General features: G+C 53.6%; 2 protein-coding genes across 2 annotated transcripts; one reads left to right on the forward strand and one right to left on the reverse strand.

Annotated features, from left to right (window-relative positions):
* Positions 1-51: 51 nt before the first annotated feature.
* On the reverse strand, positions 52-6,117 carry ANKZF1 (ankyrin repeat and zinc finger peptidyl tRNA hydrolase 1; the record flags this gene model as incomplete). Its single annotated transcript, XM_079710050.1, is given in 19 exon segments — positions 52-175; positions 403-488; positions 618-623; positions 627-761; positions 893-988; positions 1,089-1,145; positions 1,147-1,277; positions 1,280-1,388; positions 1,392-1,559; positions 1,562-1,578; positions 2,271-2,417; positions 2,614-2,842; positions 3,464-3,611; positions 3,705-3,817; positions 4,213-4,302; positions 4,306-4,406; positions 4,530-4,632; positions 4,854-4,966; positions 5,865-6,117. Coding segments are annotated over 19 exon segments (2,121 nt in total). The 5' UTR covers positions 6,013-6,117.
* Positions 6,118-8,245: 2,128 nt separating this feature from the next.
* ATG9A (autophagy related 9A) lies at positions 8,246-16,163 on the forward strand. Its single transcript, XM_079709904.1, has 14 exons — positions 8,246-8,363; positions 8,485-8,528; positions 9,350-9,414; positions 10,204-10,365; positions 10,557-10,698; positions 10,937-11,685; positions 11,766-11,919; positions 12,025-12,204; positions 12,612-12,860; positions 13,062-13,240; positions 13,342-13,459; positions 14,245-14,467; positions 14,662-14,807; positions 15,094-16,163. The coding sequence occupies exons 1-14, from the start codon at positions 8,261-8,263 to the stop codon at positions 15,097-15,099; spliced, it is 2,520 nt and encodes an 839-aa protein (XP_079566030.1). The 5' UTR covers positions 8,246-8,260; the 3' UTR covers positions 15,100-16,163.
* The last annotated feature ends 353 nt before the right edge of the window (positions 16,164-16,516 follow it).

Raw genomic sequence — 16,516 nt, forward strand, 5'->3', positions numbered from 1 at the left:
GTATGTGCCCTCTCAGAGCCTAGAGTTGGCCCCAGGTGGAGCTGTAAGAGATCAGGAAGAGGGCTTCCCAGCCCGACAGCGATGATCCTGGAGGCAGCGTGTGGAGTGGAAAGAAGTCAGAGTAGTGAAAGGGAATATGAGGCCTTGGAGGGATGTCCCACAGCTCCAGTGGCGTCTGAACAAGAGAAAGAAAAATGGCTGGAGAGGTGTCCCAGAAACTTTCTAATCCAAGCCTTCCCTATCCCTCCTCCTGCCACTTCTGTTTTTATTCCAAAGGTTCCCAGATCATCTCAAATCCCCTTAACAGCCTTTCTGAGCACTGAGCGGGCACGCATTCTACTTGTCCTGAATGGCCTCTAATTCATCACAACCTACCCACTCATGCCCACCCCCTCTACGTACCGAACACTGATGATGGCAGGGTCGGGGACCTGAGGGGTAGGGGCTCCCAAACGGGCAGCCAGTCGGCGCTCTGCAGCCAGAGCTCCCTGAGGGGAAGAGAAGTTGTGTTAAGGACAAGGCCCCAGTGGTGGAGAGGGTACCCAGGAAGTGATGCTGCACACTGGATCAGACCTCTAAGGAAGTGTTGCTGGGGAAGAAAGAACCTCCAGCCTCGCCTTCTCTCAGTCGCTGAGGGCGGCAAATCCCCGCTGCTCTTCTTGCTCCCACTGCTGCTCCTGCCGGTGCCGCCGGGCTGCCTTCCGCTCCCTTTTCTGAATGGCCTGCCGTGCCTCCATTTCTGCTGTGAGTGGCCCTGGCACCTGGAGGATTTCCGGGAAGGTATAAGGTAAGACCTATACAAACTATCCTTGGTAAAACTGTAAGAAAATAGAAAAGATCTAGCCAGGATCTCTGATGCCTTCCCACTCTGCTGCTTCCTCTTCCAGCTGACCTGAGCTTTGCTGTAATCATAAGCATCTGGATCCTTCTCCATGAAGCTCTGGAACTCATCACGTGTTGATTTGTCAGCTGCAACTGTGTACAGTGGCTGGGTCCGGGAGTCCCTAGGTGCGAAAACCCAAAAATGAGTTCAACGTCACCTGCCACTGGCTCCTCCCAACATCATCCAAGCAGACCAGGGGAAACACTGCCAAGTAGCTGGTGCCAAGATCATCGTCAGGAGGGGTCGGCACGAGGGCCCTTACCTACTGAGCCTCTCCCAGCTGTGGCAGCTGTGTGCAGGAAGGTCAAGCCACCAGAGCCCAAGGGGGCACTGAGCAGAGACAGAACTCCAAGGTCTAGGGGGCTGGCAGCTAGCTGGAGCTTCAGCATCCCCCGTCTCCAGCTTGGCAAGCAGCCAAAAGCACATGCCAGAGCTCCAGCTGACCAGGGGACTTGGCCTCATCTGGGGAAGGCCCCAAAGGGGCTGACTCTGAAAAGGCCTCATCTTATTGAGGTTGCTGGGAAAGAGTCATTTGCGCCCCAGCCTCCAGGTCTTGGTTTCTCTCCCTCTTATTCCTTTTTCTCCTCCTCTGCTTGGGCAATACCTCAAATTCACGAAGATCCAGCATCCCCAGTGTCACCTCTACTAGCTCCAACTGTACCTGGGAGCCATCCTCTCTCCCTCTGACTCTGAACCTAGGGAAACATTTGCTATGTTAGATCCATCTCAGGAATCAGCAGAGGGTAGAAGGTTGTGGGCTGCCCCAGATGCATAAGAATGTACACAGAGAGATAATCCAGATCACTCGAAATAAAATTGTTTGTATTTTGTCACCCAAGATAAAGTAGCCCATCAAGAGCTGAAGCCATTAGTATCACATGCAGAGATGAGGCTCGCAGCCCAGACAAGGACAGGCCCAGAAGAAGCTATGCAGGGACAAGAGTCCCTGGACATTCCCATGACAGCCTTAGGGTGGTGCACAACAGAGGAAAGCACCAGCAGTGACAGCCATGCAGGCCAACAGTCTGCAGCGAGGCAAGCAGCCCTTAGCCCAAAACCAGAGCATCCAAGAAGACAGGTAAATTATGTAGGATCCACACAACACACATTCAAGCATCGACTTCATGCTAAGACTTTTCAAAGTACTAGAGATAACGTCAATGAACAAAAGAGATGATAGATTTGGAAAAGTCACAAAACGTGTAATTGCTACCACATACCCCACACTATAAACAGACCTGTGTGTGTGTGTGTGTGTGTGTGTGTAGTATGTAAGGGTTTACCTATAAATAGGGAAGTGAATAAGTTATGACAGTAGGGGATTTGCCACTTCAGTTCTAGGACAGACCCCGAGAGAGATTTGACAATTGCCAGATGGTGCTCAAACCCCGTTTGGGAGCTTCCTCATTCCACCCGAGTGCCTCATTTTCATCACTGCGGACCTTACTTTCTTCCTCAGTGGCCTTCCTTTCTCTCATTGTCTTCCAGTGTGTCTGAGGTAAATCCAACCTGACTGTCTCCCAGGGGTCTTCTCCTGCCATAAAACAAAAGATGGTTCTCAAATTTAGCTGAGGAGAAGCCAGCCCATCTTCATTTCTCTCAATGAAGATGCCATCGGACTGCAGTACGAGGGCTAGAAAATCATCTGGATGCACAAATGAGAAGCCGAGGCTTGGGCTGGGAGGTATGGGAAGGTCTAGGGAGTCTGGGGATCTGGACAGAAGGCTCACCATGGACATGCAAAGTGGTCAGCTTACAGAGCACACGCTGTAGTTCTCGGAAGGTGGGTCTGCGGGTAGCGAGGGGGATATCCCAAAGTTGGGGATCCCCACGCTGCAGGGGAGCCTCACGGCCTCCGAAGAACAAGGACCTGCCAGAGTGGGGTACACGCATCAGTATCATCCCAGCCTTCTCCAGCACCTTAGCCCCGTCTGGCCCTGCCAGCAGGTCATGAACATCCTAAAGAAGAAAGTAACTCAGCCCTGCATCTCCTCACTTGCTACTTTTAAATCTCCAACCAAAAAATGACCCACAGATCATGTGTAGGGAGTGGGAGGTAGAAGATAATGGAGGGGGCTTCCCTGGTGGCAGAGTGGTTAAGAATCCGCTTGCCAATGCAGGGGACACAGGTTCGAGCCCTGGTCCGGGAAGATCTCACATGCCGCAGAGCAACTAAGCCCGTGCACCACAACTACTGAGGCTGCACTCTAGAGCCCTCGTGCCACAACTACTTAAGCCCATATGCCTAGAGCCCGTGTTCTGAAACAAGAGAAGCCACCGCAATGAGAAGCCCGCGTACCGCAACAAAGAGTAGCCCCCACTCGCCGCAACTAGAAAAAGCCCGCGTGCAGCAATGAAGACCCAATGCAGCCAGAAAGAAAGAAAGAAAGAAAGAAAGAAGATAATGGAGGGAGAATGACAGGACTAAGACTCCTGGGCATTCACCCCATTCTACCTTCATCTACCCAAAAATAACCAAGACGGAGGATACAGGAGCCAGCCTCCCTACTGTAACATTTAATCAGTTGAGAGGGAAAAAGTGTGGATTAGAGGAGCACCAGATCTGGACACTTAACTCACCTTATATAGCATGTCTTCACTGTAGCGCCTCAGGTTGGCTCCAGCAGAGCGGGAAGCCGCACCCCGGGCATCCGAAAGCCCCTGGGCTGTGCCCCACTTGGCCCGCACTGTGTAGCGTTGAAAGGTCTTGTGTGTCAACACTTCTTGTCTGTAGACAGCACAGACTCAGTACTGGAAACCAGCTGGTACTCCCAGGCTACCAGGATCCATTCCATCCTTACCCCATGCAGCACCCTCTCACCCTTGGAAAACAGCACCAGCAAAGTGCCCAGCGGCAGCCATGAACACCACGCAATCCCTGGGACCTCCGCTTTGCAGGTTCTGTAGCAGAAGTTCTGCTTCTCCTGGGGGCACCTGGATGACGGAGCAGCAGCACAAACATATCTGTGTCACTTACTGACAGCAAGAAATAAGTGCCAATGCAAAGTGCTTCACGTGCATCATCTCTTTTAATACAACTTATTTGTCTCCATTTTACAAATAAGAAAATTTGAGGCTTGTGGAGGTAGTCAAGATCAAGTGGTAGAACCACAATTCAAACCTAGATTGGTCTATTTCCAAACTTAATTCCATTACACTTGACCCTTCTAAGATTCAAGCCACTTCAATCCAAGACTGTGCTGTCAAGTGTAATACCCACCCCCAACAGGAAGGAAGGAAAGAAGTGAGACATGGACTGTGCTGAAGGGAAATCTAGGCTGAGTGTACAGAAGGCTGGAATTGACCATACAACCTGTGCTGGCACTTGCCTGGCGAGGGCCTAGGACACAGCAATAGGCATAAAGAAACTGGCCCTGGGCATTTTGGAAAAGAACCCGATGTGGGTGGAAGCCTCGGAGTCAGTTAGGCTTCTCAAACTCAGCCCTCTCCTCATCCAGTATCTGTAAGTCCTCCTCACTGGCTGAGTCCGAGTCTTCTGATCCTGAGATGCTGGAAAGATCTCCTGAGAACAACATGAGATACGCAAGTTTGGTGCCCCATCTTTGACCTTTCCTCAAGCTCCTAAACTAGGGTCTTTCTCCATCCCCATGACCTATCCCCACACAGGTCTCCCAACAGTCAACACCTGTGGAGCTCTGCTTTTCAAAGTCCAGGGCAGACAGGAGAGGCTTGTCCTTGAGATGCTGCTTTAGGTTAAACCGATGCCAGTCAAGCTTATAATGTTCCCCCTAGTTGGAGGCAAAGAAAGAAGCACAGTGTGGAAGCATGACCCAGCCTGGCCTTCTATGGTATCCAAGACCTCTAACAGAACTCCAGGAAGTATGACCAGGTAACGCTAACTTTCTTAGTTAAAACATGGAACTTTATTCATTAAAAACAAATGTCTACCTCTCCCCACCCACCATTACACCTTTGCTTCCACCATTTAGCTCTGTACCTGGTCTTTTACCTGTTCCTGGTGGTTCTGGAAGGTCTGGTCACAGGTTGAACAAAACAACTTCTCTGAAATATCCAGAGGACCCTGGAGTGGTTTTCTTTCTGGGCTTATTCTCTCCCCTGAGCCTAAATAAGGAGAGGGTAAACAGAGGAAGAAAAGGAGCCTAAATCCACAGTATCTAGGATTACATTCAGTGTCTGATATACAAAGCAGAGGAGGATACAAAAAGAGATGGCATGTCCTTGCCTTCAAGGAATTTACAATCTAGTAATAATGAAGCGAATTGCACAGCAATCACTTTATACAATAAATATGCGTCTGAAAAGATGTACGTAAAATGAATATAAATCAAACATTGTATGTAAATTAACCAAAGGGATTGTTTAGAGAAATCCTAGAAAATGATTTCTGGTAAGGTTAAAATTCTTTTTAACTGTGCAAAAATCACTTCCCAAATGCCACTTTTTAAGCTTATATTTCCAATTACAGTGTGCAGTTTGTTTTTTAAAAAGGTACAAGAGAAACAGCCAAACTAAAGCTGTATGAAACCAAGAGTAAGTTGTTTTATATTCAGCAAGAAGGAATGATTTGATTGGAATAGTTAAATTTGGACTATGTCAAGGAATTTTGAAGTGTTTTTGCAGGCAGTGGTGGTAACGTGATGAGGCATAAACAATGGCAAGAGATTTGTTTGGAGACAATTCAGGAGCCTGTTCTAGAAATCCAGAGATCGAGTGAATTTTTTTTTTTTGACCAAAATATAGACTTTAATTTTACACGTACAAATGTTGCCTTAAATTCATAACAGTTAAGAAACATATACACAAACTTCAGCTTAAAAGGAAAAGTAAAAAACAAACACTCTGCAGTTGGGGTTTGATAAATTTTATCCAGTAGAAGGAGATGTCAACAAGGGCTCCTAAGCTGGGAAACACCAATAAGAATGTGTTCCCTGAAGGCGCAATAAGCTCCAAAGAGCCCTGTCACGTCCCTCACGGGTCCATCCCAAACCTTCCCAGATACCTGGACAGGAAATCTGCAGAGCCTGGGCCAGAGCCTCCCCGGGAGCGTGGCTCACCAGGCGCAGGCCCTGAAGGACCGGAGTACCTGCCTTGAGGTCAAACAGGGAGACCGATACAGAAGCCTGGGCTGCAGCTGGAGCGGGGGACATGGCTGAGCAGAAAGGCGGTTAAGAAACAGAGCTCCCCAAAGCAAGATCCTATGCCGCGTCTCCCGCCAGCATGACTTGGTCTCCCCCACGCCGCAAGGCACCACGGCCCTCACCCTGGTGACAGGGGTTAATACGTGACCCCAGCCCGCTTTCTCACACCACCCAGTCTCGGACCACACAAGAGTGAAATGGCGCATTCAGCAACCAAATCCAGTCCAACAAAATTAAAATCACTGAGGTTCCTTAACCAACCGCTCCTCATTACCCATGCGACGACCTCCAGCAGTGACTAAACCGCGTGAACTCGTCCCCGCCCTCAGAAGCTGCCCCAAAGGTCCCGGGGAAGCGGAGTGACAGCCGCCTACAGTTCGAAGCACGGATTTCTACAAAAGCACAACAATCTCGTCACTACGGGGCAGCAAAGAGGACAAAAGGCCTCGCCCGCACCTGAACCCCTCCCCACGTAGAGCGCACAATTGGTCCCCTGACTTCCAAGGCCCGCCTCTAGCCTTTAATCCCGCCCCAGACGCCGAGATTGGCCGTCGTGTCTCCACCCGTCATGTTCATTGGTCAGGCTAACTGCGGGTGACAGTGAGTGGCAGACGCCGGGCCTACTGCTCCGGGTCCGGCTGAGCCCAGTGGAGCCGACGGAGACCCTGGAATCACTCGGGTCACCGTCCCTGAGGTGAAACGCGAGACCGGATACCGAAATCTCACGGCCCGGGTCGGGCCTGGCCAGGGGTGCCCTCGGAGCCCTAAGTGAGCCCGCGGCGAGTAACGGGGGAAGGGGCGCCGCGGGCGGGGCGGGGGCGCGCAGCCGGAATGTTTTGATAGCGGGGGCGTGCGGACGGGGGCGCGCGCGAGCGACGGGGCCGCGCGCAGGGTTGTCCGCTGTTGGGAGCCGAGCCTTTGGCCGGGGGCCGGGCGATCTGGGGGCGCGCTGGGCTCGGGTCGTGGCAGCTGGGTGTAGGGAGGCAACCCAGCCCACCTGCGGGTATCGGCTGTCGGACTGGATCGATTCCTCCAACGTTCGCAAGAACCCCTGAGTCCAGGCCCGGCTGGCAGGGGCTCTATGGGCCCTGGGTCTACACTGACCCAGTAAGTGGTGAGTTCCCTGAGGGCTTGGTCAGCTTAGGACCCAGGGTTCTCACTAGCCCAGGGAATCCCACCGGGGCCTGGCTGGGCAGGGCTCCACAGCCTCGGGGTCTGCACTGACTGGTTGAGTGCCACCTAGATCATGCCTAGCTCCAGGACCAAGGCAACCCACAGTTCACCGAGGATCTGGGTCTACACTGACCCAATCAGTATATCCCATCCAGGAACTTTGCCTGCCTGCTGGGCCTTTGGGGCTAGGGAAGCAAGGGAAGGAGTTGACCAGAAAGGTCCTCTTTAGAAAAGACTCTCTTCTTGGCTTTTGGGTTTGGGGCTTTGTGGACCCTGAACGGTCCATCTAATTTCTGAGGCCGAAGTGGGGCAGTGGAGAAACAGTCCAGCCCTGTAGAGACTCAGTCTCCACGGGTTCATTAAGACCCTTCTTGGGACCCTAGAGTTGAATGAGTGGCCGTGTATAATACAACCAGAGGAAGTACGCATAGCCCTAGGCTGGAAGGGTGCCTCTTTCCCACTGCAGCCTCCCTGCCCCTTGCCTGGCCGCCCCTGAGTGTGGGGCGTGTGGGGGTGGTAGGGTTGGGTTTATTTCTCTTCCCACTCCCCACTCTCCGGGGCCTGACACCTTCTCCTCCAGCAGCTGCAGAGCCAGGGCATCGAGGGCTGGAGTGGAGCAGACACTGCCCATGGAGCTGGTAGGGCCATGTGCTTATCTCAAACCTCTGTTTACAAAGTGCTTCCAAACTGCTAGTCTCTTGGGAGACCAAGGTTTCTCTAGGAGGGGAGGGGGAGGACCCCTTCTCTCCAGTGAATAGAAGATGAAGCAGACCCCCCACAGGGCCAGAATCTGCCTTCAGGCCAGCAAGGCCTCGGTAGACACTCGATAAAGGCTCTGGGAATGACTGACCTCATTGGTCAGTGAGGGCCTCCCAAGCCCTGAGCTTGCTGCTCTCCGTGGGTTACTGCTCTTTCTCTGCCTTTGATCCAAGAAGACTGGTAGTGGAGACCAAGCCCAGGAGTCCTTCTCACTCATTTCTGGTCTAGTAGGCAGGGGAGAAGATGGACAGCACCAGGGGTCTGAACCTGGGTCTCTCCTTCCTCATTACCCACAGGTGGACAAGGTGGACAGGGGGCGGTGGTGATGGCGCAGTTTGACACTGAATACCAGCGCCTAGAGGCCTCCTACAGCGATTCACCCCCCGGGGAGGAGGACCTGTTGGTGCATGTCCCTGAGGGGAGCAAGTGTGAGTTCCTGGACATGACGGCCAGAGCTGGGGCCTGGGGGGAGAATTGGTGGAGGAACACTGAGGGAGCAGGGGCTTCCACTTCTTCAGGGCTCTGACGTCTCTGCTTCTGTACCCACAGCACCTTGGCACCACATCGAAAACCTTGATCTCTTCTTCTCTCGAATATCCTTTGTGTCTCTGTGTTGGAGCTCTGGGACCTTTAGCCCCTCTCTAAGCCAGGCCCCTGATGAGAAGTCGGTGTGGGTATGGTTCTAATCCTTTTCAGGCACCTTGAGCCTGAAAGAGGCTAGAGAAATAATGATCATTATAAATAATGGTACCTCACATTTATCAAGAGCTACGTGCCTTGCATTTTGTAGTGTTGGTTTATAAGGAACCTCTCTAAGTGTGATTCTCCTTTTTGATGGTATGCTGATAACCATAATAATTAATGTCATTTGACTTATTCTGTGTCACTTCTGTGTTAAATACCTTATATGCACTATCTCAGACCTAATAATCCTATGAGGCAGGTGCTATTATTCCCAACACACCACTACAGACAAAAGCTTAGAGAGGTTAAGTAACTTGGCCAAAGTTACACAGCTCAGGTATGTGGCACCAAAGTCTGTACTTTTTTTTTTTTAGTTTTTTAATTTTTTAATGCCGTGTTGGGTCTTCCTTTCTGTGCGGGCTTTCTCTAGTTGTGGCAACCAGGGGCTACTCTTTGTTGCGGTGCACGTACTTCTCATTGTGGTGGCTTCTCTTGTTGCAGAGCACAGGCTCTAGGAGCATGGGCTTCAGTAGTTGTGGCTCACGGGCTCTAGAGCTCAGGCTCAGTAGTTGTGGCGCACGGGCATAGTTCCATGTGGGATCTTCCCGGACCAGGGATCGAACTCATGTCCCCTGCATTAGCAGGCAGATTCTTAACCACTGCGCCACCAGGGAAGTCCCTGTGCTCTTAATTGCTGTCTATACAGACCACTTTTTCTTAACAATTACACGTTTATAATCTACACCAGAAGAATGGCTTCACTTGTATGCTCATCGGGGAGATCTTTGAGCTCATGTAAGTATAAGAAGGGATGGACGATGTGGTGAAGGAATACATTTCAGTGTTTCCTCTCTTCGAGCTCAACGCCTGGCCCAAACCGCCAATGCAAGTCAGTCCTAGGCTCAAAACTCTGCAAACATTTATAGTTTAAGGACTGGGTGTGACACCGTTTTACAGCCTTATCTTTTTTAATCTCGCTTATAAGGAAAGCTTTCCAAGTCCTGTCTCTTCCACAAAGAGAAGTCAGACTTGATCATTTCATCAGAGCTCCAGTGGAATGGGCATGGTTCAGGCAGGAGGTGCCAGCCACTTACTTGAGAAAAATGTCTCTGTTCTGCCTTGGTTGCACCTTAGGCCTGCTGCTGAGTAGAGAGCCTGCTAGGAGGGAGGAGCCATATAGCTTTGCCAAATGTCAAGGGGTTGCGAAACCTTCCCTCCGTAAGCAAAGAGTTCAAATCCGCAAAGGGCTTCTAACTACCATCTCAAAAGGAAATCCGGTACTGGGGACCACAGACCACAATTTAAGACCTTTGAAAGAGTCCAGCGACTGGCGGCAGAGATTACTATGAGGTAGAAAAGCAGGCTGATTCTGTGGTGCCTGAAGCTAAGAGCAAAAAACAGGAGCTGGCTTGGGTCCCCTGGGGCCAAGCAGTAGAGAGAGCCCACGGGGAGTTCTCCAGCCCATTTCCCCAGAGGCTGCTCCCTAATCTTGGTCTGGGGCTTCCAGACTCTGCCTTGTTCCCATGTTATTTCGCTGGTATCTCTCTGACTCTCGGGCTGCGCCCTCTCTGCCCAACTCCCCAGGCAGTTCCTCTTTGTGGTTGCGTTCACCACCTTCCTGGTCAGCTGTGTGGACTACGACATCCTATTTGCCAACAAGATGGTGAACCACAGTCTTCACCCTACCGAGCCTGTCAAGGTTACTCTGCCAGATGCCTTTTTGCCTGCCCAAGTCTGTAGTGCCAGGTAAGTGCTGCAGTTCAGAGGGCACCAGAGCCTGTTGTTCAGCCAGCAGGTGGGGAATGGAGTGGAGTGTGAGGCAGTGACATTCCCCAGAACACAGGCTCAGGCCCAGCCTCTCCAAATCCTTCAGGACAGCAGCATGTCTGCCAAGGCTCCTCAAGGGCCACTCTTCCTCCCCTTCTTTTCCCCACCAGGATTCAGGAAAATGGCTCCCTTATCACTATCCTCGTCATTGCTGGTGTCTTCTGGGTTCACCGGCTCATCAAGTTCATCTATAACATTTGCTGCTACTGGGAGATCCACTCCTTCTACCTGCACGCTCTGCGCATCCCCATGGTGAGACTGGGGAGTTGGGCAGTTACAACCACAGGCCAGGACGTCTTCTGCAGCTTGGGAAGTGGGGGGGAGGGGGTGTATTCCCGGGCATCGAGCAGCCTCACCCGTCCTTGGCAGATCAAGGAGCATCCGGTTAAAGGCTCCACTCAGAGGACCCCTGAGCCTCACAGCTCATGCAGGGCAAGGGGCCGAGGCAACCACCCCACCTTCCATCCCTCGTCTCTTCCCCACCCCATAGTCTGCGCTTCCGTACTGCACGTGGCAAGAAGTACAGGCCCGGATCGTGCAGACCCAGAAAGAGCACCAGATCTGCATCCACAAGCGTGAGCTCACAGAGCTGGACATCTACCACCGCATCCTCCGTTTCCAGAACTACATGGTGGCCCTGGTTAACAAATCCCTCCTGCCTCTGCGCTTCCGCCTGCCCGGTCTCGGGGAGGTTGTCTTCTTCACTCGGGGCCTCAAGTACAACTTCGAGCTGATCCTCTTTTGGGGACCTGGCTCTCTGTTTCTCAATGAATGGAGCCTCAAGGCTGAGTACAAACGTGGGGGACAACGGCTCGAGCTGGCCCAGCGTCTCAGCAACCGCATCCTGTGGATTGGCATCGCCAACTTCCTGCTGTGCCCCCTCATCCTCATCTGGCAGATCCTCTATGCCTTTTTCAGTTATGCCGAGGTGCTGAAGCGGGAGCCGGGAGCCCTGGGAGCACGCTGCTGGTCGCTCTACGGCCGCTGCTACCTCCGCCACTTCAACGAGCTGGAGCACGAGCTACAGTCCCGCCTCAACCGAGGCTACAAGCCCGCATCCAAGTACATGAATTGCTTCTTGTCCCCTCTGCTGACACTGCTGGCCAAGAACTGCGCCTTCTTTGCTGGCTCCATCCTGGCCGTGCTTATTGCCCTCACCATCTATGACGAAGATGTGTTGGCTGTGGAACATGTCCTCACCACTGTCACGCTCCTGGGGGTCACCGTGACCGTGTGCAGGTGGGCCCGGGGAGCAGGTGGGAGCAAGCCAACTAGCATTCCCGGGGGCTTATGTCTCACCATGACCCTGATCCCACTAGGTCCTTTATTCCGGAGCAGCACATGGTGTTCTGCCCTGAGCAGCTGCTCCGCGTGATCCTCGCTCACATCCACTACATGCCTGACCACTGGCAGGGTAATGCCCACCGCTCGCAGACCCGGGACGAGTTTGCCCAGCTCTTCCAGTACAAGGCAGTGAGTGGAGTTGGAGTTAGGGCCTGCTAGAGACTGGCTGATAGCCTGGTGGCGAGGGCTGGGCTCCCTCCGGCTCTCTTGTGACCCTGATCCCTTCCCTTTTAGGTGTTCATCTTGGAGGAGTTACTGAGCCCCATTGTCACACCCCTCATCCTCATCTTCTGCCTGCGCCCACGGGCCCTGGAGATTATAGACTTCTTCCGCAATTTCACCGTGGAGGTCGTTGGTGTTGGCGATACCTGCTCCTTCGCTCAGATGGATGTTCGCCAGCATGGGCACCCCCAGGTATTAGGAAAGGAGGGAGGGGGGCAGTTGGCCAGAGGTGATGCCGGCATATACAGTGTCTTTGGGCAAACTGCAAAAAGGCACCCTTCTGAGCCAACAAATCACAAAAAGGCAGCCCTGCCTTGGGGCAACCCTGTACCAGGGCACACAGTGCTTTGTAAACAGGAGCCTGGGCTCGATCATAACCTTAAACTTGCACCCTTGGCCAAGCTCCCCGAAAGGCACAAACCAAGCAGCTAGCCTGGCACGTGGCCACTCATGGGGTGGGCACCAGGGCCCCTGGACAAGATACAGCAGTGCATTGTGGTCTCTGTCCTCCAGGGGCAAGGCCTCCCCACTAGTAGGAAAGGTACAAAAAGGGTTCCTGTAAGGAGACAATCCTGCTCACTGCAGCCTCCCTTGTACAGTGGCTATCCGGTGGGCAGACGGAGGCCTCAGTGTACCAGCAAGCCGAGGATGGGAAGACAGAGTTGTCACTCATGCACTTTGCCATCACCAACCCTGGCTGGCAGCCACCACGTGAGAGCACGGCCTTCCTAGGTTTCCTCAAGGAGCAAGTTCAGCGGGACGGAGCAGCTGCAGGCCTTGCCCAAGGGGGTCTGCTCCCGGAAAATGCCCTCTTTACGTCCATCCAATCCTTACAATCTGAGTCTGAGGTGCGTTCCTAGGGACTGGGAGATGACAGGAAGAGTGGACTCCAGGACCTGGGACATGGGACGTGCGCATGGGGCGGAAGGGCCTACCGGGTCAGTTTCCTCCTGTCCAGTCTGTGCCACTGGGTCCTAATGTGCAGAATACTGGGGGACTCAGAGGCCTCCCTATGCCCTGAGAATTCTACGCACCCTTTTCTTTCATAGCCACTGAGCCTTATTGCAAATGTGGTAGCCGGCTCATCCTGCCGGGACCCCCCACTGCCCAGAGACCTGCAGGGCTCCAGGCACAGGGCTGAAGTCGCCTCTGCCCTGCGCTCCTTCTCCCCTCTGCAGCCTGGTCACGCTCCCACAGGCCGGGCTCCCAGCACCATGACAGGCTCTGGGTGAGTAGAGGTGGGCCATGAGAGGAGGGCATGGCAGTAGCCCCCAGCAATTTGTGTGGGTCTCAGAAATGTTGATGACTGCTGTCTGTGCTGGGGGGCAGGGTGGATGCCAGGACAGCCAGCTCCGGGAGCAGTGTGTGGGAAGGACAGCTGCAGAGCCTGGTGCTGTCGGAATACGCATCCACTGAGATGAGCCTGCATGCCCTCTATATGCACCAGGTGAGTGGGCTGGAAGGGGCAGGGTCGTAGAACCAAGGTGGCAGCTGAAAACAGAATAGAGGGTTTTAGATGTGAAGCAAGACCTGGGTTCAAATCTCTTCTCTGCCAGTTACCTGCTCTGCAACCTCCATTCCCACATACATCCTCTTCCTATCCTTTTTAGCCTAGCTTACTTTCACCCAGGGCTTTTCCGCACTTGTGCTTTCCCCTGCCAAGAATCTACTTCCCTGACATATCCACAGGGCTCCCTCCTTCTCATTCAAGTATGCTCTTTCTTTGAGACCACCTCTGACCACCCTGAGTAAAAGCCTCCCTTGCCTACCCCCCTGAACCTTCCTGTTCTGTTTTTCTCTCCATAGCATTTAGCACCATGGGACATTGTATTTCTCCCTTATTTATTTGTTTATTATCTATCCTTCCCCACTTCCCCCAAGTATATAAGCCCCACAGGGGGTGGAATTTTTGTCTATTTTGTTCACTGCTGTATCCCTAGCACCTAAAAGAGTTCCTGGCACTTAGATTCACAACCAGTTTGTTCCAGAATCAAATGACTGGGGAAAATGAGAGCTATTACAATCTGTGCACAGGCTTGTTCCAGGGATCTGCTGAGAATTTAACCTGTAAGATATCATGTGTATGTTACACATTGTTAACACATCAGATACTCTGGGTCAGTGATTCCAGGTGAGGCAGCCTAAATGGGAACTGGCCGATACCATGGTGGAGGGTAGCTATTTCAGACAGATATTCTTCTGTCCCCAACTAATGAATCCCCCACTTCTCAGCTCCACAAGCAGCAGGCCCAGGCTGAACCTGAGCGGCATGTGTGGCACCGCCGGGAGAGTGATGAGAGTGGGGAGAGTGCCCCCGAAGAGGGGGGAGAGGGTGCCCGGGGCCCCCAGCCTATCCCCCGCTCCGCCAGCTATCCCTGTGCTGCACCCCGACCTGGAGCTCCTGAGACCACTGCCCTGCATGGGGGCTTCCAGAGGCGCTACGGAGGCATCACAGGTATCCACTGGGAAGGACACAGAGTCTTCAGGGAAGGGTGGTCCTTCTGGGGCCTCTAGGGGATGAAAGAAGTCAGAGGGACCAGACCCAAGGAGACTAATCCCTCCCCCGCACCTCCACCTACCCCAAAAAGCCCCAGAACCCTTCTCGTTCCTGTTTGTGTTCATTCTAAGAGTATTTACTTGTATCTTTAGATCCTGGAACAGTGCCCCGGGCTCCCTCTCACTTCTCTCGGCTGCCCCTTGGAGGATGGGCTGAAGATGGGCAGTCAGCATCAAGGCACCCAGAGCCCGTGCCCGAAGAGGGCTCAGAGGATGAGCTTCCCCCTCAGGTGCACAAGGTAAGGGCTTCAAGACCCAAAAACAACTGCCAGAAGCAGTAACTTCCAGGCTGAGGTCAAAGCTTCTCATGTGAAGGGAGGTGGGTCTCTCAGGCAGAGATACTGCAACTTCCCCACCAAAGTACACTTCCTTTTCTTCCCTCACCTACTGTGAAATCCAGGACTTGATTTTTCCTTTGCTTACCTCCTCAAGAATCAGGTTTTCCGTTTCCTTTATCTCCAGGCTTCTGTTGCGTAAGCAGATAGCTGAAGACTATCTCCATTACCAACCCTTTTCTCTCCACAGGTATAGACGAGGCTGAGGAGGGTCCCTATGCCCCAGGATGGAGGCCACCGTTGCCCTGCCATCCCATCCGCCTGCCATGGAGGGCTCCTCTGAGTGTTGCCTGGCTCCACGCGTGTGGTGTTTGTGTGTCTGTGCCTGGCCAAGGAAGGTGCCAATGCTGGGCTCGCCACAGCCCCAGGAGAGAGATTGGGGGCCTAGGAACCAGGGCACACAGGACTCTAGCCTCATCCCCAGGATATCCCTTGGCTCAGAGTGTGGTGCTAGAAACTGGTCCCCAGCCCAGCCCCAGTACTGCCACCTTTGCACCCACCCCTGCAAGTCTCCAGAGGACTGCCCACCACAGAAGCTGCCAAGCAGGGGGAACCTGTGCCAACTGTGGAGTGGGGAGGTGGGGCCTGGACCCTCAACCTCTGCAGCCGTTCTCCCCGCACCCTGAACAGATGAGCAGCTCAGGCTGTGGACCTTACCTCACCCCCAGTTCTCTCCCAGTGCTGCAGCCTGCTCACCTCTCCCCTGCTTCCTGCACATCACTGGCATGTGTGCCACTTGCTCCTGTTCTGTTCGCTTGTTCCCCTTCTGTTCAGCTTTTGCTTTGTCTTGGTGTGGAGGCTTTAGCTCCTAGCTCCCCTCATGCAATCTTTTGACACTAAGAAGGAAGTTTCTAAATTGCAGGAGCAGGATGGAAATTCTTTGCTGCCCTCTCCAACTTTTAAGATGGGCCCCCCGGGAGACTGAGGCCTTCCTGGCCCCTATTGCTGCTTATTGTACCCCCACCCCCACCCACCTGCACATGGGATGGACAGGGCTGGAAGTGTGCCCTCGACTGGCTTCGTACCAGCAAGAGAGCTCTGGCCTGCATCCCACTGTCCCTTGAGGGGGATGGAGGGGCGACAGGACGGCTTCGCTTTGGGCTGCCGCATTGCATGCTGGGACCCAGCTCCTTCCCTCCGCTCCACCCCTCACGCAGCTGCGGTCCGCTGCGGGTGAGCGGTGAACTACGCTGCCCGAACTTACAGCGGAGTGGGGTGGGGACCGTGTACAGCTTGACAACCCTTAATAAAGAAGGGACTTTGACCAGGTCGCGGCTTGTTGTCTCGAGTGGCCAAGGTTCTGGGGGCAAGCGGGGTGTGGGGTGTGTGTGACCCACCCAGGTGGCTGGGGACCGGGTCGGCCCTGTGGGAAAGCTGGCCAATGCGATCGCTTGGATATACCGACCTAGTGGGCGAAGAGAGGGCGGCTTCCGATCCCTGGTTCCGTGGAGGTCAAGGACTCCGGCAGGACGTGCGATCAGATTTCCCGCCCTGAGCACGTGATCATGCCGACTCCGCTGGTCTATTTTGCCTTCCCCAGCGTGCACCATTCCCCCGCCCCTTCGGAGACACTCGGCCAATGGGGCCCTGGGTAGGGGCTGGGAGCGGCCCTG

Source organism: Hyperoodon ampullatus, assembly GCF_949752795.1.
Source record: "Hyperoodon ampullatus genome assembly, chromosome: 8".
NCBI classification, from domain to species: domain Eukaryota; kingdom Metazoa; phylum Chordata; class Mammalia; order Artiodactyla; family Ziphiidae; genus Hyperoodon; species Hyperoodon ampullatus.

Coding starts and splice junctions, on each gene's coding strand:
- ATG9A (XM_079709904.1), top strand. CDS start 8,261: ATGGCGCAGTTTGACACTGAATACCAGCGCCTAGAGGCCTCCTACAGC. Junction 9,415..10,203: donor GGGGAGATCTTTGAGCTCAT/GTAAGTATAAGA, acceptor CCAACTCCCCAG/GCAGTTCCTCTTTGTGGTTG. Junction 10,366..10,556: donor GCCCAAGTCTGTAGTGCCAG/GTAAGTGCTGCA, acceptor TTTCCCCACCAG/GATTCAGGAAAATGGCTCCC.